Genomic DNA, 21,152 nt, shown 5'->3' with positions numbered 1-21,152 from the left:
GACTATATGATGTTCAGACAGGCATAGTACATGTAAGTCACCCTCAGTTTCTAAATATTCAAAACAAACAAGAAACTTATCTACTTTGTTTTTTAATCCCCTGATATTCTGATGCAATATGCGAACATTATTTGTCACTGTACTTTTATGAGAATCGTGTGATATTTTAACATCTCTTGCACATGCCTGTCTGAGCTTCTCACTAAGGTTAATTTCATTCAATGTTGAACCATTGGACACTGATCTTAGCCTAAAAAAAGAGGTATTCCCACGAGTTTCAGTGCCGCCCCCCCCCCCCCTCCCCCCGATGATTTTGCTATCATCCCAGCCAATTTACCCTTGTCTTCCTACTGAGATGCATGCCATGTCCTGTGAAGTCCTACCTACTAATACCATCAACAGGAATCAAACCTATGTCTGACAAAGTAGCCACCCAAAGCAGCTGATGTAGCTCCATACTGACCCTCCTGACAGAGCCGTTCAGTTGGGGCCAATTATACCACATGAAAGCAGGAACCGAGGCAACATTTTTATCGTTTGTTGCAGATAATATTTTTTTCCAGGCCACAATATTGTAGCCCTGATCCCTATCAATACTCTTTCCTGCTCCACCCACCATCACAACATGGTCGTGCTTTGTAAAACCGTGCACAATGATCCTACATTCTTTATCACTTGGCTAAGACATGCACTGGGCTTGAAAAAACTTGTGACCTGGTACTTGTCACGTAATTTTCCCCGAAAGGTCTGGCCCACACCTCTACCATGGCTACTACTAACAACATAACTTTCCTCCTAGTTTCTACTTTTTTTTAACAGTTGGTGTCCCGGTGAAAGTCTGTTGATTGCTGATTACACTTACATCTACCTGAGCCTCTTCCTTAGTTAACTGAGGTAGCAAGGCAGATATTGTTCTCTTTCTGTGGCCCCTTTTCCTTGCTACCACTTCCCACCTGTCTTCACTGTTCTCCCCCCTTAACCTCATCAGTTCCTCCCTAGCACTATCCAGTTCAGCCTTAAGGGCTCTAACATTCTCTTCCAGTTCAGCGATTTTCCTATTCCTTGACATATTCTGCAATACCAGGGAAGAGACTCATTTACTTCCCAAATTCCCATACCACTACATTGCTCCCAATGTAACCATTCGTCACAACAGAATCACAGAACTAAGTTTTTTACAGCAGCTCAAACACTTCTAGCTCATGGTTGTTAACAATATTATTACAAAATTTATCTAGGCAATAACAGTAATACTCTCTTAAATACAGATCACAAGGGTCTCTCATGTTCTAATATACGTTGTTGTTTGTTGTTGTTGTGGTCTTCAGTCTTGAGACTGGTTTGATGCAGCTCTCCATGCTACTCTATCCTGTGCAAGCTTTTTCATCTCCCAGTACCTACTGCAACCTACATCCTTCTGAATCTGCTTAGTGTATTCATCTCTTGGTCTCCCTCTACGATTTTTACCCTCCACGCTGCACTCCAATACTAAATTGGTGATCCCTTGATGCCTCAGAACATGTCCTACCAACCGATCCCTTCTTCTGGTCAAACTGTGCCACAAACTTCTCTTCTCCCCAATCCTATTCAATACTTCCTCATTAGTTATGTGATCTACCCATCTAATCTTCAGCATTCTTCTGTAGCACCACATTTCGAAAGCTTCTATTCTCTTCTTGTCCAAACTATTTATCGTCCATGTTTCACTTCCATACATGGCTACACTCCATACAAATACTTTCAGAAAGGACTTCCTGACACTTAAATCTATACTTGATGTTAACAAATTTCTCTTCTTCAGAAACGCTTTCCTTGCCATTGCCAGTCTACATTTTATATCCTCTCTACTTCGACCATCATCAGTTATTTTGCTCCCCAAATAGCAAAACTCTTTTCCACTTTAAGTGTCTCATTTCCTAATCTAATTCCCTCAGCATCACCCGACTTAATTAGACTACATTCCATTATCCTTGTTTTGCTTTTGTTGATGTTCATCTTATATCCTCCTTTCAAGACACTGTCCATTCCATTCAACTGATCTTCCAAGTCCTTTGCTGTCTCTGACAGAATTACAATGTCATCGCGAACCTCAGAGTTTTTATTTCTTCTCCATGAATTTTAATACCTACTCCGAATTTTTCTTTTGTTTCCTTTACTGCTTGCTCAATATACAGATTGAACAACATCGGGGAGAGGCTACAACCCTGTCTTACTCCCTTCCCAACCACTGCTTCCCTTTCATGTCCCTCGACTCTTATAACTGCCATCTGGTTTCTGTACAAATTGTAAATAGCCTTTCGCTCCCTGTATTTTACCCCTGCCACCTTTAGAATTTGAAAGAGAGTATTCCAGTCAACATTGTCAAAAGCTTTCTCTAAGTCTACAAATGCAAGAAACGTAGGTTTGCCTTTCCTTAATCTTTCTTCTAAGATAAGTCGTAAGGTCAGTATTGCCTCACGTGTTCCAGTGTTTCTACGGAATCCAAACTGATCTTCCCCGAGGTTGGCTTCTACTAGTTTTTCCATTCGTCTGTAAAGAATGTGTGTTAGTATTTTGCAGCTGTGACTTATTAAACTGATAGTTTGGTAATTTTCACATCTGTCAACACCTGCTTTCTTTGGGATTGGAATTATTATATTCTTCTTGAAGTCTGAGGGTATTTCGCCTGTTTCATACATCTTGCTCACCAGATGGTAGAGTTTTGTCAGGACTGGCTCTCCCACGGCCGTCAGTGGTTCCAATGGAATATTGTCTACTCCGGGGGCCTTGTTTCGACTCAGGTCTTTCAGTGCTCTGTCAAACTCTTCACGCAGTATCATATCTCCCATTTCATCTTCATCTACATCCTCTTCCATTTCCATAATATTGTCCTCAAGTACATCGCCCTTGTATAGACCCTCTATATACTCCTTCCACCTTTCTGCTTTCCCTTCTTTGCTTAGAACTGGGTTGCCATCTGAGCTCTTGATATTCATACAAGTCGTTCTCTTATCTCCAAAGGTCTCTTTAATTTTCCTGTAGGCGGTATCTATCTTACCTCTAGTGAGATAGGCCTCTACATCCTTACATTTGTCCTCTAGCCATCCCTGCTTAGCCATTTTGCACTTCCTGTCGATCTCATTTTTGAGACGTTTGTATTCCTTTTTGCCTGTTTCACTTACTGCATTTTTATATTTTCTCCTTTCATCAATTAAATTCAATATTTCTTCTGTTACCCAAGGATTTCTACTAGCCCTCGTCTTTTTACCTACTTGATCCTCTGCTGCCTTCACTACTTCATCCCTCAAAGCTACCCATTCTTCTTCTACTGTATTTATTTCCCCCGTTCCTGTCAATTGCTCCCTTATGCTCTCCCTGAATCTCTGTACAACCTCTGGTTCTTTTAGTTTGTCCAGGTCCCATCTCCTTAAATTCCCACCTTTTTGCAGTTTCTTCAGTTTTAATCTACAGGTCATAACCAATAGATTGTGGTCAGAGTCCACATCTGCCCCTGGAAATGTCTTACAATTTAAAACCTGGTTCCTAAATCTCTGTCTTACCATTATATAACCTATCTGATACCTTTTAGTATCTCCAGGGTTCTTCCATGTATACAACCTTCTTTCATGATTCTTAAACCAAGTGTTAGTTATGATTATGTTGTGCTCTGTGCAAATTTCTACCAGGCGGCTTCCTCTTTCATTTCTGTCCCCCAATCCATATTCACCTACTATGTTTCCTTCTCTCCCTTTTCCTACACTCGAATTCCAGTCACCCATGACTATTAAATTTTCGTCTCCCTTCACAATCTGAATAATTTCTTTTATTTCATCATACATTTCTTCAATTTCTTCGTCATCTGCAGAGCTAGTTGGCATATAAACTTGTACTACTGTAGTAGGTGTGGGCTTCGTATCCATCTTGGCCACAATAATGCGTTCACTATGCTGTTTGTAGTAGCTTACCCGCATTCCTATTTTCCTATTCATTATTAAACCTACTCCTGCATTACCCCTATTTGATTTTGTGATTATAACCCTGTAGTCACCTGACCAGAAGTCTTGTTCCTCCTGCCACCGAACTTCACTAATTCCCACTATATCTACCTTCAACCTATCCATTTCCCTTTTTAAATTTTCTAACCTACCTGCCCGATTAAGGGATCTGACATTCCACGCTCCGATCCATAGAACGCCAGTTTTCTTTCTCTCTAATATACGTGTATACTATTAATATAGTACCGTAACGCATTTCAACTAACGTTAAAACTCAAAACTTGTAAACCCGAAAAATTAGGCCTAATATGTACAATATAGACTTTACACGTTTTGAAACCCCCCCCCCCCCCCCTATGAACCATGGACCTTGCCGTTGGTGGGGAGGCTTGCGTGCCTCAGCGATACAGATAGCCGTACCGTAGGTACAACCACAACGGAGGGGTATCTGTTGAGAGGCCAGACAAACGTGTGGTTCCTGAAGAGGGGCAGCAGCCTTTTCAGTAGTTGCAAGGGCAACAGTCTGGATGACTGACTGATCTGGCCTTGTAACAATAACCAAAACGGCCTTGCTGTGCTGGTACTGCGAACGGCTGAAAGCAACGGGAAACTACGGCCGTATTTTTTCCCGAGGGCATGCAGCTTTACTGTATGATTAAATGATGATGGCGTCCTCTTGGGTAAAATATTCCGGAGGTAAAATAGTCCCCCATTCGGATCTCCGGGCGGGGACTACTCAAGAGGATGTCGTTATCAGGAGAAAGAAATCTGGCGTTCTACGGATCGGAGCGTGGAATGTCAGATCCCTTAATCGGGCAGGTAGGTTAGAAAATTTAAAAAGGGAAATGGATAGGTTAAAGTTAGATACAGTGGGAATTAGTGAAGTTCGGTGGCAGGAGGAACAAGACTTCTGGTCAGGTGAGTACAGGGTTATAAACACAAAATCAGATAGGGGTAATGCAGGAGTAGGTTTAATAATGAATAGGAAAATAGGAATGCGGGTAAGCTACTACAAACAGCATAGTGAACACATTATTGTGGCCAAGATAGATACGAAGCCCACACCTACTACAGTAGTACAAGTTTATATGCCAACTAGCTCTGCAGATGACGAAGAAGTTGAAGAAATGTATGATGAAATAAAAGAAATTATTCAGATAGTGAAGGGAGATGAAAATTTAATAGTCATGGGTGACTGGAATTCGAGTGTAGGAAAAGGGAGAGAAGGAAACGTAGTAGGTGAATATGGATTGGGGGACAGAAATGAAAGAGGAAGCCGCCTGGTAGAATTTTGCACAGAGCACAACATAATCATAACTAACACTTGGTTTAAGAATCATGATAGAAGGTTGTATACATGGAAAAACCCTGGAGATACTAAAAGGTATCAGATAGATTATATAATGGTAAGACAGAGATTTAGGAACCAGGTTTTAAATTGTAAGACACTTCCAGGGGCAGATGTGGACTCTGACCACAATCTATTGGTTATGACCTGTAGATTAAAACTGAAGAAACTGCAAAAAGGCGGGAATTTAAGGAGATGGGACCTGGATAAACTGAAAGAACCAGAGGTTGTACAGAGTTTCAGGGAGAGCATAAGGGAACAATTGACAGGAATGGGGGAAAGAAATACAGTAGAAGAAGAATGGGTAGCTTTGAGGGATGAAGTAGTAAAGGCAGCAGACGATCAAGTAGGTAAAAAGACGAGGGCTAGTAGAAATCCTTGGGTAACAGAAGAAATATTGAATTTAATTGATGAAAGGAGAAAATATGAAAATGCAGTAAATGAAGCAGGCAAAAAGGAATACAAACGTCTCAAAAATGAGATCGACAGGAAGTGCAAAATGGCTAAGCAGGGATTGCTAGAGGACAAATGTAAGGATGTAGAGGCTTATCTCACTAGGGGTAAGATAGATACTGCCTACAGGAAAAATAAAGAGACCTTTGGAGAGAAGAGAACCACTTGTATGAACATCAAGAGCTCAGTTGGAAACCCAGTTCTAAGCAAAGAAGGGAAGGCAGAAAGGTGGAAGGAGTATATAGAGGGTCTATACAAGGGCGATGCCCTTGAGGACAATATTATGGAAATGGAAGAGGATGTAGATGAAGATGAAATGGGAGATACGATACTGCGTGAAGAGTTTGACAGAGCACTGAAAGACCTGAGTCGAAACAAGGCCCCCGGAGTAGACAACATTCCATTGGAACTACTGACGGCCTTGGGAGGGCCAGTCCTGACAAGACTCTACCATCTGGTGAGCAAGATGTACGAGACAGGCAAAATACCCTCAGACTTCAAGAAGAATATAATAATTCCAATCCCAAAGAAAGCAGGTGTTGACAGATGTGAAAATTACCGAACTATCAGTTTAATAAGCCACAGCTGCAAAATACTAACACGAATTCTTTACAGACGAATGGAAAAACTAGTAGAAGCCGACCTCGGTGAAGATCAGTTTGGATTCCGTAGAAATACTGGAACACGTGAGGCAATACTGACCTTACGACCTATCTTAGAAGAAAGATTAAGGAAAAGCAAACCTACGTTTCTAGCATTTGTAGACTTAGAGAAAGCTTTTGACAACGTTAACTGGTATAGTCTCTTTCAAATTCTAAAGGTGGCAGGGGTAAAATACAGGAAGCGAAAGGCTATTTACAATTTGTACAGAAACCAGATGGCAGTTATAAGAGTCAAGGGACATGAAAGGGAAGCAGTGGTTGGGAAGGGAGTAAGACAGGGTTGTAGCCTCTCCCCGATGTTATTCAATCTGTATATTGAGCAAGCAGTAAAGGAAACAAAAGAAAAATTCGGAGTAGGTATTAAAATCCATGGAGAAGAAATAAAAACTTTGAGGTTTGCCGATGACATTGTAATTCTGTCAGAGACAGCAAAGGACTTGGAAGAGCAGTTGAACGGAATGGATGGTGTCTTGAAGGGAGGATACAAGATGAACATCAACAAAAGCAAAACGAGGATAATGGAATGTAGTCGAATTAAGTCAGGTGATGCTGAGGGAATTAGATTAGGAAATGAGACACTTAAAGTAGTAAAGGGGTTTTGCTATTTGGGGAGCAAAATCACTGATGATGGTTGAAGTAGAGAGGATATAAAATGTAGACTGGCAATGGCAAGGAAAGCGTTTCTGAAGAAGAGAAATTTGTTAACATCGAGTATAGATTTAAGTGTCAGGAAGTCCTTTCTGAAAGTATTTGTATGGAGTGTAGCCATGTATGGAAGTGAAACGTGGACGGTAAATAGTTTGGACAAGAAGAGAATAGAAGCTTTCAAAATGTGGTGCTACAGAAGAATGCTGAAGATTAGATGGGTAGATCACATAACTAATGAGGAAGTATTGAATAGGATTGGGGAGAAGAGAAGTTTGTGGCACAACCTGACCAGAAGAAGGGATCGGTTGGTAGGACATGTTCTGAGGCATCAAGGGATCACCAATTTAGTATTGGAGGGCAGCGTGGAGGGTAAAAATCGTAGGGGGAGACCAAGAGATGAATACACTAAGCAGATTCAGAACGATGTAGGTTGCAGTAGGTACTGGGAGATGAAGAAGCTTGCACAGGATAGAGTAGCATGGAGAGCTGCATCAAACCAGTCTCAGGACTGAAGACCACAACAACAACAACAACAACAACAACAACAACAACAACGTTTTGAAAGGAAATAAAAGATGGAACTTAAAACCTCGGGTGTAATATTATCCATTCCTGAAGCCTTCCCATTCTTTATCTATTTGAGAGCTATTTTAATTTCAGTCTTAGTTGGTGTGTGTACATTGATTCTGTCACTGGCATCTGGAAAATTCTATTGCCTCTCCCTCTCTTCAGGTTGCTCTCTGTTTAAGACTTCAGAAAAATGTTCTGTTCTCTCCACAGACTTCAGAAAAATGTTCTGTTCTCTCCACAGACTTCAGAAAAATGTTCTGTTCTCTCCACAGACTTCAGAAAAATGTTCTGTTCTCTCCACAGACTTCAGAAAAATGTTCTGTTCTCTCCACAGACTTCAGAAAAATGTTCTGTTCTCTCCACAGACTTCAGAAAAATGTTCTGTTCTCTCCACAGACTTCAGAAAAATGTTCTGTTCTCTCCACAGACTTCAGAAAAATGTTCTGTTCTCTCCACAGACTTCAGAAAAATGTTCTGTTCTCTCCACAGACTTCAGAAAAATGTTCTGTTCTCTCCACAGACTTCAGAAAAATGTTCTGTTCTCTCCACAGACTTCAGAAAAATGTTCTGTTCTCTCCACAGGCTTCAGAGAAATGTTCTCTCCACAGACTTCAGAGAAATGTTCTCTCCACAGACTTCAGAGAAATGTTCTCTCCACAGACTTCAGAGAAATGTTCTCTCCACAGACTTCAGAGAAATGTTCTCTCCACAGACTTCAGAGAAATGTTCTCTCCACAGGCTTCAGAGAAATGTTCTCTCCACAGGCTTCAGAGAAATGTTCTCTCCACAGGCTTCAGAGAAATGTTCTCTCCATCTTCTAAGTTGGTCTTCTTCTGTCATCAACAGTCGACCCTCCTCGCTTTTCACATGTCTGTTCTCATTGAAACCTTTTTTGGATAACATTCTAGTGATGCGGTACAGTTCTTTTGCATCATCCCTTGCTGCAGCTGTCTCTGCTCCCAGAGCCTGCTCATCTATCCACTTTCTCTTATCATTCCTCACACTCCCATTTATTTGAGAGTCAGTAGCCGCATACTCCGCTTGCATTTGAGTTTTCTGTTGTCTTGTTTTACTCATATTTAATTTTGCCTTGATCTCCTTCCTACAGCTGATCAAATTCCATTTACACTCAGACATCCAATCCTCCTTCAAATGATTTTTAAAGCCAAGGACCTGTTTGCTCACGTTGCGATAGACGTCCTTAATCTGACGTGATGACAAGATGTGGCTTTTGCTGTATTTCGGTAATGGTCGAGTTAAATTCAAAATTTATAATGGACCCCACTACAGTAGGCCACTGCAAGGACTGTGCTGAACGCATTTCAAAAATAATTCTTGAAGCAATTTGGGTGCATAAATAAGGTGATTTCAGATAGCAGGCTGCAATTCTGATCATGAAAAGATGCCGTGTTGCAAGTTTCTCTCTTTCTACAATAGGCCACTGCGAGTTCAGCAGATCATGCATGCTAACATAGTCAGAGAAATTGGGATAAGAAAAGCAAAATTCTTGAGATGAGCAGTGCCAATCTTTAGTGCTTAGAATTCTCACTCTGTCTCTGGATAAATTTTTCGTAATTATGTTGTGTATGTAAGAATTTCTGAGACTGATAAGATCAAATTCTTGTTGTGTGTTTTGGTTGAATCAAGGAGAGATGAATATTATTTGCAGTGTCCACTATCCAATGTGTCCTTACAATGTTCTCTGTACTGAATTTGCGCCTCCTGTTGTTGACAATCTGAGAGTTACACTGTCTTGGGGAGGAGTATGTTATCCTCTTATTTTCTTTGCGAAAGGTGGAAAGTGGTCTAGAGAGCAATAGGAGTATAGTGGATAGACACTGTGCAATGTTTCTATTTGTGGCAGGCTTGATGCCTCGTTAATACTTGTTTTGTTCATGGATTTCATGAGAGAAGTGAAGATCCGGTATCTTGAAGGGACATAGGGTGCTTCATTGTGGATATGCTCAGGTATTCTTTGCCATGTACTATAGTCGAGTCATGAATATTCTTAATTTGTGACATTCTTAGATGGGACAAAGAGTTGAGTTGTGTTTTCTTCGTTTGGGAGATGAAGTGATGTGTTGTATTAATGCTCACAACTGATGAGCATTTGGATCCTATCTATGAAGGAAGTCTCAGAGGATTTTTGTGGTTTATGCATGTCTGATGACAAATAGGCACATGGGCCTTATCCTATGAAAGGATGGCAATTTTTTGTGTAGGAGCTCAAAATGAGCGGAGATTTGTTTGTTTGTAATCTAGCTTTCTTGTCATACCTGCGTGCTAAGAGATGATCAAAAACTAGGACACAATACCCACAGCCTTTAATTGAACCTTACTAAAGGTAGACTGATGAACTAGTACTAATGTTTCTTGTTTTTCAATAAGTATGTTTGTGTGGGCAGCCACTAGGCAAACGGGAGAGGAGTCACAGAGGATAGATCACTGAGGAAAAAGTAAGATATACAAAAGTACAAAATTCTTATGCAAAGATATGCTATAAATTAAATGAAGCTACATGTCAAAGTAACTATGGACAGGACTACAGGAACTCCAGGTAATGAACAGGCTAAGATAAGGAAAATAATCCTCAAATGGCTCTAGGCACTATGGGACTTAACATCTGAGGTCATCAGTCCCCCAGACTTAGAACTACTTAAACGTTGTTGTTGTTGTTGTTGTTGTTGTTGTTGTGGTCTTCAGTCCTGAGACTGGTTTGATGCAGCTCTCCATGCTACTCTATCCTGTGCAAGCTTCTTCATCTCCCAGTACCTACTGCAACCTACATCCTTCTGAATCTGCTTAGTGTATTGATCTCTTGGTCTCCCGCTACGATTTTTACCCTCCACGCTGCCCTCCAATGCTAAATTTGTGATCCCTTGATGCCTCAAAACATGTCCTACCAACCGATCCCTTCTTCTAGTCAAGTTGTGCCACAAACTTCTCTTCTCCCCAATCCTATTCAATACCTCCTCATTAGTTACGTGATCTACCCACCTTATTTTCAGCATTCTTCTGTAGCACCACATTTCGAAAGCTTCTATTCTCTTCTTGTCCAAACTGGTTATCGTCCATGTTTCACTTCCATACATGGCTACACTCCATACAAATATTTTCAGAAACGACTTCCTGACACTTAAATCTATACTCGATGTTAACAAATTTCTCTTCTTCAGAAACGATATCCTGGCCATTGCCAGTCTACATTTTATATCCTCTCTACTTCGACCATCATCAGTTATTTTACTCCCTAAATAGCAAAACTCCTTTACTACTTTAAGTGTCTCATTTCCTAATCTAATCCCCTCAGCATCACCCGATTTAATTTGACTACATTCCATTATCCTCGTTTTGCTTTTGTTGATGTTCATCTTATATCCTGCTTTCAAGACACTGTCCATTCCGTTCAACTGCTTTTCCAAGTCCTTTGCTGTCTCTGACAGAATTACAATGTCATCGGCGAACCTCAAAGTTTTTATTTCTTCTCCATGAATTTTAATACCTACTCCGAATTTTTCTTTTGTTTCCTTTACTGCTTGCTCAATATACAGATTGAATAACATCGGGGAGAGGCTACAACCCTGTCTCACTCCTTTCCCAATCACTGCTTCCCTTTCATGCCCCTCGACTCTTATAACTGCCATCTGGTTTCTGTACAAATTGTAAATAGCCTTTCGCTCCCTGTATTTTACCCCTGCCACCTTCAGAATTTGAAAGAGACTATTCCAGTTAACGTTGTCAAAAGCTTTCTCTAAGTCTACAAATGCTAGAAACGTAGGTTTGCCTTTTCTTAATCCTTCTTCTAAGATAAGTCGTAAGGTTAGTATTGCCTCACATGTTCCGACATTTCTACGGAATCCAAACTGATCTTCGCCGAGGTCGGCTTGTACCCGTTTTTCCATTCGTTTGTAAATAATTCGCGTTAGTATTTTGCAGCTGTGGCTTATTAAACTGATAGTTCGGTAATTTTCACATCTGTCAACACCTGCTTTCTTTGGGATTGGAATTATTATATTCTTCTTGAAGTCTGTGGGTATTTCGCCTGTCTCATACATCCTGCTCACCAGATGGTAGAGTTTTGTCATGACTGGCTCTCCCAAGGCCATCAGTAGTTCTAATGGAATATTGTCTACTCCCGGGGCCTTGTTTCGACTCAGGTCTTTCAGTGCTCTGTCAAACTCTTCACGCAGTATCTTATCTCCCATTTCATCTTCATCTACATCCTCTTCCATTTCCATAATATTGTCCTCAAGTACACCGCCCTTGTATAAACCCTCTATATACTCCTTCCACCTTCCTGCCTTCCCTTCTTTGCTTAGAACTGGGTTGCCATCTGAGCTCTTGATATTCATACAAGTGGTTCTCTTCTCTCCAAAGGTCTCTTTAATTCTCCTGTAGGCAGTATCTATCTTACCCCTAGTGAGACAAGCCTCTACATCCTTACATTTGTCCTCTAGCCATCCCTGCTTAGCCATTTTGCACTTCCTGTCGATCTCATTTTTGAGACGTTTGTATTCCTTTTTGCCTGCTTCATTTACTGCATTTTTATATTTTCTCCTTTCATCAATTAAATTCAATATTTCTTCTGTTACCCAAGGATTTCTATTAGCCCTCATCTTTTTACCTACTTGATCCTCTGCTGCCTTCACTACTTCATCCCTCAGAGCTACCCATTCTTCTTCTACTGTATTTCTTTCCCCGATTCCTGTCAATTGTTCCCTTTTGCTCTCCCTGAAACTCTGTACAACCTCTGGTTCTTTCAGTTTATCCAGGTCCCATCTCCTTAAATTCCCGCCTTTTTGCAGTTTCTTCAGTTTCAATCTGCAGCTCATAACCAATAGATTGTGGTCAGAATCCACATCTGCCCCTGGAAATGTCTTACAATTTAAAACCTGGTTCCTAAATCTCTGTCTTACCATTACGTAATCTATCTGATACCTTTTAGTATCTCCAGGATTCTTCCAGGTATACAACCTTCTTTCATGATTCTTGAACCAAGTGTTAGCTATGATTAAGTTATGCTCTGTGCAAAATTCTACAAGGCGGCTTCCTCTTTCGTTTCTTCCCCCAATCCATATTCACCTACTATGTTTCCTTCTCTCCCTTTTCCTACTGACGAATTCCAGTCACCCAAGACTATTAAATTTTCGTCTCCCTTCACTACCTGAATAATTTCTTTTATCTCGTCATACGTGTCATCAATTTCTTCATCATCTGCAGAGCTAGTTGGCATATAAACTTGTACCACTGTAGTAGGCATGGGCTTTGTGTCTATCTTGGCCACAATAATGCGTTCACTATGCTGTTTGTATTAGCTAACCTGCACTCCTATTTTTTGATTCATTATTAAACCTACTCCTGCATTACCCCTATTTGTTTTTGTATTTATAACCCTGTAATCACCTGACCAAAAGTCTTGTTCCTCCTGCCACCGAACTTCACTAATTCCCACTATATCTAACTTTAACCTATCCATTTCCCTTTTTAAATTTTCTAACCTACCTACCCGATTAAGGGATCTGACATTCCACGCTCCGATCCGTAGAATGCCAGTTTTCTTTCTCCTGACAACGACGTCCTCTTGAGTAGTCCCCGCCCGGAGATCCGAATGGGGGACTATTTTACCTCCGGAATATTTTACCCAAGAGGACGCCATCATCATTTAATCATACAGTAAAGCTGCATGCCCTCGGGAGAAATTACGGCTGTAGTTTCCCGTTGCTTTCAGCCGTTCGCAGTACCAGCACAGCAAGGCCGCTTTGGTTAATGTTACAAGGCCAGATCAGTCAATCATCCAGACTGTTGCCCCTGCAACTACTGAAAAGGCTGCTGCCCCTCTTCAGGAACCACATGTTTGTCTGGCCTCTCAACAGATACCCCTCCGTTGTGGTTGCACCTACGGTACGGCCATCTGTATCGCTGAGGCACGCAAGCCTCCCCACCAACGGCAAGGTCCATGGTTCATGGGGGGACTTAAACGTAACTAACCTAAAGACATCACACACATCCATGCCCCAGACAGGATTCGAACCTGTGACCATAGCAGGCGCGCGGCTCCGGATTGAAGCGCCTAGAACAGCTCGGCCACAGCGGCCGGCAGAAAATAATCTGGTACTGATTGTTGTCCACCATGTGTTTGACAAGCTCAATGAAAGTGTTTTTTTTTTCCTTCTTTTTGTTTCTTTTGCAGGGTTGCCACAAGTTTCCCCAAGTGAAATTCTGTGATATTTCCTTAATATCCAGACACATTTTAGCATTTTTCCCTGACAAATTTTGAGATCAAGGATAAGGAGAGACATAAGTTGACAAAAAAAATGTAAGGACTACCATATTTCGCCCCTGAGTGAGCAAAACCCTTAAGTATTAACATCATCATCATCTACTGTAATGAACTGTTTTTAGATGGAGAGAGCAAGCCAAATGGTATGTGTGTTTCATGAATATCACTGTCATTACTTTATTCCAATAAAACTAAATCATTTGGAGACAAAAATTCATATTTCCTGTGTTATATCTATTATTTTACAGGTATTGTGTAATTTTTCTTTTGAGAAATATATGAGTACATAGTGTACAAACCACCAGTGACTGCCACAATCGTCTTCTTCTTATCGTCTCTACTTTCTAATACATAAATTATTTTTGAAGTGCCAAAATGTACTAGAATAAATAAAATGTCTATAAAGCACTGCACTGTTCACTGTACTGGCAGTGAGGCAGTCACAATTCCTGAAATCCATCATATGTGGCCTCTGGCCTGCCGAGGAGCACCGCAGTCCTGAGTCCTTCAATTAACCACGAAAATCCATCGCATTACGCCACACGCAATCAGACTCTGCCTGCGGGCAGATCGCCGAGACTAGATCCAATGGGTAGAGCCTATACACTAGTGGGAAACCGTGGTCTTCAGATCAGCAGGCCCCACCCGTTAGAGATGCCCACAGGAACAGCCTGCGGTTTTGGCCTGTCGTGGAAGTCCACTCGTATGGCCAGCAATTCACGTGTCACAGACTCCATGCTGACGAAACGAGACTGCGGTGATCAATCGATGCAACAGATAACTTGCGCAAAGACTATGAGAGTCAGTACTAATGAGGGTAGGTTGCAATTCATTGCGAAGATGATTGCTGAGCTGCAGTTAGGCAAGCAGAAAAGACAAATTTCACAGTCGCAAATAAATTTTTGATCAAATCCTTTGCGAGATAACGAGAGCATACACTCGTTCATACAGTCACTCAGACACAACTCGTGCACACATGACCACCGTCTCCAACCGCTGCGTCAACAATCTCTGAGAATCAGATCCATACAAACCACTCCTCACACCTCCCTGCCTCTCGTCAGCAGCAGCTGCTTGGCTAGTGGTAAGGAGTGGTAGCAGCACTGACTGCAAGTTGAGTGGATTGGTAGGAAGGGGAGAAGCATTAAGAATGAGGGAGTAGGGAAGCAACACACGTACTCAGCTGTGCCCAACCAGCGATGATGCATAACATCTCGGTAAACAAATCATTTCATCTACTGAGACAATAAAGTGATTTTCCAATGTGGTTTTTTTTTCCAAGTTTTCCTGACAAGTTTGAAATTCCCTGATTTCCAGAACTTGTGGCAACCCTGTTTTGTTTTCACTGTTAGTTGTTTGCAGGTCCAGTAATTGCCAAGTTTTCTACAATCTGAATTTGTTTGGCACTACTATCTGCCACAGTGAAGGAACTTGAGACGACGGGAGGAGAAGAGAGAACAAGAACAAGGAACTGGATGAGAAAAGTGCATGCAATTTTTAATAAAATTTAGCATCGGATTTGGTAGCGTTTTTTTCCCCCTCCTCTTTTTTTCTGGGCATCCTATAGAACACCTTTGGGATGTTTTGGAACACTTTTATACCTTGTGTGCATGATACTATGGGTGTCTTTTGTCACCTCAGTGTACTGCATAAACTGATCAATTCTTTATATTGGTTTAAGTGCAGAAATATGAAGCATTATCAGATTTTCAGAACTATCTTATTTGTACTTCAGAGTATGCAGGAATCTTTTTCTAAAAACAGATAAAAGAAAGTAATATTTTTTTGTAAGTGGGCTACAATGTAATTTATTTACAACCACACTTCGTGATCAAAAGTATCCGGACACACCCAAAAACATATTTTTTCATATTAGGTGCAATTTGCTGTCACCTACTGTCAGGTACTCCATATCAGCGACCTCGGTAGTCATTAGACTTCGTGAGAGAGCGGAAGGGGCACTCTGCGGAACTCACAGACTTCAAACATGGTCAGGTGATTGGTGTCACTTGTGTCATACGTCCGTACGCTAGATTTCCACACTCCTAAACATCCCTAGTTCCACTGTTTCTGATGTGACAGTGAACTGGAAATGTGAAGGGGCATGTACTGTTGAGTGACAGAGACCGTCGACAGTTGAAGATAGTCGTAATGTGTAATAGGCAGAATTCTATCCAGACCATCACACAGGAATTCCAAACTGCATCAGGATCCACTGCAAGTACTACGACATTTAGGCGGAAGGTGAGAAAATTTGGATTTCATGGTCAAGCAGCTACTCATAAGCTACTGGTAAATATCGAACAACGCCTCACTTGGTGTAAAGAGCGTAATTATTGGACAGTTGAACAGTGGACAAACGTTGTATTGAGCGACAAATCACAGTACACAATGTGGCGATCTGATGGCAGGATGTGGGTATGGCGAATGCCCAGTGAAAGTCATCTGCGAGCGTGTGTAGTGCCAACAGTAAAATTTGGAGACAGTGGGTGTTATGGTGTGGTCTTGTTTTTCATGGAGGGGGCTTGCACCCCTTGTTGTTTTGCATGGCATTATCACACCACAGGCCAACACTGATGTTTTAAGCACGTTCTTGCTTCCCACTGTTGAAGAGCAACTCGAGGATGGCGATTGTGTCTTTCAACACAATCGAGCACCTGTTCATAATGCACGGCCTGTGGCGGAGTGGTTACACGACAGTAACACCCGGTAATGGACTGGCCAGCACAGAGTCCTGACCTGCATCCTATAGAACACCTTTGGAATGTTTTGGAATGCTGACTTCGTGCCAGGTCTCACCGACTGACGTCGATACCTCTCCTCAGTGCAGCACTCCATGAAGAATGGGCTGTCACTCCCCAAGAAAAGTTCCAGAACCTGCCTGCTAGAGGGGAAGCTGTCATCAAGGCTAAGGGTGGGCCAACACCGTACTGGATTCCAGCATTACCGATGGAGGGCGCCACAAACTTATAAGTCATTTTCAACCAGGTGTCCGGATACTTTTGATCACATAGTGTATATTTAATATGACTGCATGCTGACTATTTCTTGTTGAGGTGATGACTGTTCGAAGAAAGGTGTGACTGGAGCTCTCCATACTAAAATTCTACTTAAATTTGGGCAACAATGGCAGTGTAGCATTGTGCCTGCCATTTCACAAGTAGATACTGTTTTTTTTTTTTTCAGCAAAAAATTTGCCTTCTTCAACAGAAATGTAACTCAGGCCCTAACTAATGACAGGAACAACTGAATGAAAATAATCAATTCAGCTGGTTGTTGGGAAACAATAAAATCTTTCAGCTGTAGTTTTATGTACTAGTTAAACAATTCACCCATTCATTTTTTGATTGAAATCAGTCTGTGGGAATGACCAAATGAAAACCATTGACACAGTCCATTTTAGGTTTGCATATTAACTGAAATATTCATTCTTTCTTTTCACAAGAAACCAGCCTGCTGTGTTATGTCAGTTGGACCATGTATTTCAGCTGAAACCACTTTTAAATGATTGAGCTATCCATTCATTCTTCTAAGTAAAACCAGTCTGTAACAAACATGGAAATTCCTGCATGAAGCAAAACGTAAAATAACGGAAAGACAACCACTCACCTATAGAGGATTGATGTGTGGAGCACAGAAATCAGCATTCATACTAGCTTTCGAGACTAGTTCTTTTTCGAGCAGAACACACACACACACACACACACACACACACACACACACAGAAATGTACACTCCCATAGCCACGGCAAGACTGAACGAGCAGTTTTTTGGTATATGCAACATACACTGTTAAACAGAGGAATTTGAATTTTTAAGTACTCACTGTAAATTGCAGTGGAGGGTAGAATCTTGGCTTTCCCTTTCAGACCCAGGAGTCATCTTCTTTGGAACTGAAAGGCAAATGTCATTTTTGTACATTTACTATTCATTGGAACATGGCAGTCATATTTTATATTTTTCCTTATGTACAAATTTGTCAGAGAGAGAGAGAGAGAGAGAGAGAGAGAGAAACTGTAGCAAGATCTGTTAAGGTTGGAAGAAGGAATTCAGCACGGTTCTGTTGAAGGAACCACCTGATGCTTGCCATTATCTTAAGACACTACAAAAATATCTAGGTTGCAATGGTTCTGATAGCACAGTGTTTTACTTTTAATGGGCATTTTGAGATGTGGCAATACAGACCTGAACACCTCACGTCTAAAAAGCAGCTACCTGGATAGCTGGACATTTGCACTATGTTTTCACAGATGAACACAAATTTGACAAGTAGATGACAGCGCTTCACGCTGATCTCTCAGATCTCTTTTAAACATTTGGAGTGGGAAGTTCTGCACAATATGTTTTACTAATGGTTTCTTCATGCCAAGAGTTACATGCAGCTGTTTCATAATAATCCCATTAATTCTACATGTCACTCCATACCCATTGCCCCATTCGACTGCAGTTGAGTTTCAAGCATTCGAGATAGGAAAGGTCAAATCCTGCAACCTTCTTCATTGTGTTTCAATTAATTGGATGTTCTGGAATGGATGTCCATTCCACTTCTCGGTGACTTAGATTTCTCACAGGAGTTTGTCATCTCAAGAATTTGCATACTGACAGCTTTTCTTCTGATATTTAAGAGAGTGTTATTGGACAGGACAGGCAACCACTGAGTAGGAGTTGATCTGACCCTCCCAGTAATGTTGTTCATGGTCTCATTAAGATTTAAATCTTTCTAATTTGTATGTGCACAATTTTGCTATGCAGTATACAGTATGGTCGAGTAGGCACAAGAAGCAACAAGTAACTAAATAAATTAAGTGATGTAACATTAACACTTAACAATGTCAAAAAACCACACATTCAAAGTAGGAAGGTCATATGAAATAAAATAGCTGCACATGACAAGTACAAGAACTATTGAAATAATAAACAATGGAAAGTGTAGGATGGAATATCAACAATATTATGGGAAGGATAGATTGCCACTCATCGTAAAGACGACACGTTGAGATGCAGACATGCACATCAAAAAGACATTTACACACTCAAGATTTTGGCCAAAAACTCCTTCTGAAATAAAAGGACACACACACGTTCGCACAAGCAGGCACACCTCACGCACACTTCGCCAGTATGGCTAGCTGCTCTGTCCAGACAGCAGTCTGGGAATAGAGGCCAGAGATAGCATGCGTGTGTGTGTGTGTGTGTGTGTGTGTGTGTGTGTGTGTGTGTGTGTGTGTGTGTGTGTGTGTTTGGCCAAAAGCTCACTATGTAACATTCTTTTCATTATTTTGTCTGTCTGTAAGTCAACATGTCGTCTTCATAGTGAGTAGCTGCCTACCCTCCTCATAGTATTGTTTAACATAATAAACAGTAATTATACATTCTAGACAGGAAAGAGTGGAGCAGAGAATGTTGCTATTATAGATCTTCAGTTGTAGAGAGAAAAGAGGAGGAGGGAGGTGAGTGAGGCAGGCAGGCATTTACATTGAGATGAATAAATACTGGAAATTCCATCCTTGAGATCTTGGGACAGGTCAAGCAGGAGAACAAATGACATTCCTTTCTCTTTCCTTATGTTCTTCTTCTTCTTCTTCTTCTTCTTCTTCTCCTCCTCCTCCTCCTCCTCCTCTTCCAGTAGTGCTACAGCCCTTGGTGAGCCTTGGCTTCTTCAACAATCTTCCTCCACACTTCTCAGTTATTTGATGCTCTTTTTACTACCCCTGGACTCCCATACTGGTGAGATCTATTATTATGTTGTTGATACACCTTCTTCTAGGTTTCCCTTTTCGCCTAGCTGAATGGATCACAACTTTCATAATTTTCTTTAGAATTTTATCCTCTGCCATTCTCTCCAAGTGTCCTAGCCATCATATTCGCTGTGATTTCACAAATTTTACTATGTCCCTGCCTTATATTAACTCTCGTAATTCGGCATTGTAGTGTATTCTCCAGCCATCTTCCTCCCTTACTGGCCCATAGATTTTGCGTAGTATTTTCCACTCAATGGTTCTTAGTGCATTTTTATCATGTTCCATCAACGTCCATACCTCTGACCTGTATGTGATAGCTGGGCGGACTAGGGAATTATTTGTTTCTCTTGTGTTGTTGTTGTGGTCTTCAGTCCTGAGACTGGTTTGAAGAAGCTCTCCATGCTACTCTATCCTGCGCAAGCTTCTTCATCTCCCGGTACCTACTGCAACCTACATCCTTCTGAATTTGCTTAGTGTATTCATCTCTTGGTCTCCCTCTACGATTTTTACCCTCTAGGCTGCCATCCAATACTAAACTGGTGAGCCCTTGATGCCTCAGAACATGTCCTACCAACCGATCCCTTCTTCTAATCAAGTTGTGCCACAAATTTCTCTTCTCCCGAATTCTATTCAATACCTCCTCATTAGTTATGTGACCTACCAATCTAATCTTCAGCATTCTTCTGTAGCACCACATTTCGAAGGCTTCTATTCTCTTCTTATCCAAACTATATAACAAGGCTATTTCTGAAAAGTTGCATATTTGCAAAGTAAGCTCTGTTTCCTGCTTGTATTCTTTCCCTTATAGCCTTTCCAATACTGTTATCATTTGTTATTAGGGCTCCCAAGTAGTTAAGAGGGAACACTCCTTCGAAGCATTACCCACTGATGTTTAGGTTTTAAGAGGTTCTTCTGGCCTCAGATTGTGACATTACCATATATTTTGTTTTGTTTTCATTCACTACGAAGCCAATTTTTAATACTTCTGTTCCCATTGCCCAGTATGTTTGAGTGTATTGATATTTCTTCCAACTACAACAATGTCATCAGTGTATGCACATATCTGGCTAGTTTTCATAAATATGGTGCATCTTTTGTTGATTTTATTTACTGCACTACGAAGGGCTATATTGAATAGGACAGTGGAGAGACTATCACCTTGCTTCATACCTTTACTAATGTCAAAGTTTTCATTTTTTCTGCTAAGGACCTTAACGTTTGCTCTTATCTCTGTCATTGTCATTCTGATTAGTCTTATTAGTTTGCACATATATCAAGTTCTTCCACTACTCTGCATAGCTCTTGCCAATTTATGCTGTCAAAAGCTTGTTTGAAGTCGATGAGTAGGAAATGCAGATCTATATCATATTCACAGAACTTTTCCATCCTTTGTCTTCTCACAAATATTCGATCAGTTGTTCCTCTGTCTGGTCGAAAGCCACACTGATATTCCCATAGTATGGCTTCTGCACACTT

The 21,152-nt window shown here is 41.1% G+C and overlaps 1 protein-coding gene across 1 annotated transcript in view; it reads right to left on the bottom strand.

Annotated features, from left to right (window-relative positions):
• The window catches only part of LOC124779497 (maternal embryonic leucine zipper kinase-like), a 421,515-nt gene that overhangs the window by 284,247 nt on the left and 116,116 nt on the right, over positions 1-21,152 (bottom strand). Inside the window, exon 10 of the mRNA XM_047253715.1 lies at positions 17,762-17,828. Coding sequence (XP_047109671.1) covers positions 17,762-17,828 — 67 coding nt within the window. The remainder of the gene's footprint in view (positions 1-17,761; positions 17,829-21,152) is intronic.

This window comes from Schistocerca piceifrons, chromosome 1 (genome assembly GCF_021461385.2).
Source record: "Schistocerca piceifrons isolate TAMUIC-IGC-003096 chromosome 1, iqSchPice1.1, whole genome shotgun sequence".
Classification (NCBI taxonomy): domain Eukaryota; kingdom Metazoa; phylum Arthropoda; class Insecta; order Orthoptera; family Acrididae; genus Schistocerca; species Schistocerca piceifrons.
The sequence above is the reverse complement of the archived record's forward strand: the minus strand, read 5'-3'. Positions and strand labels throughout refer to the sequence as shown.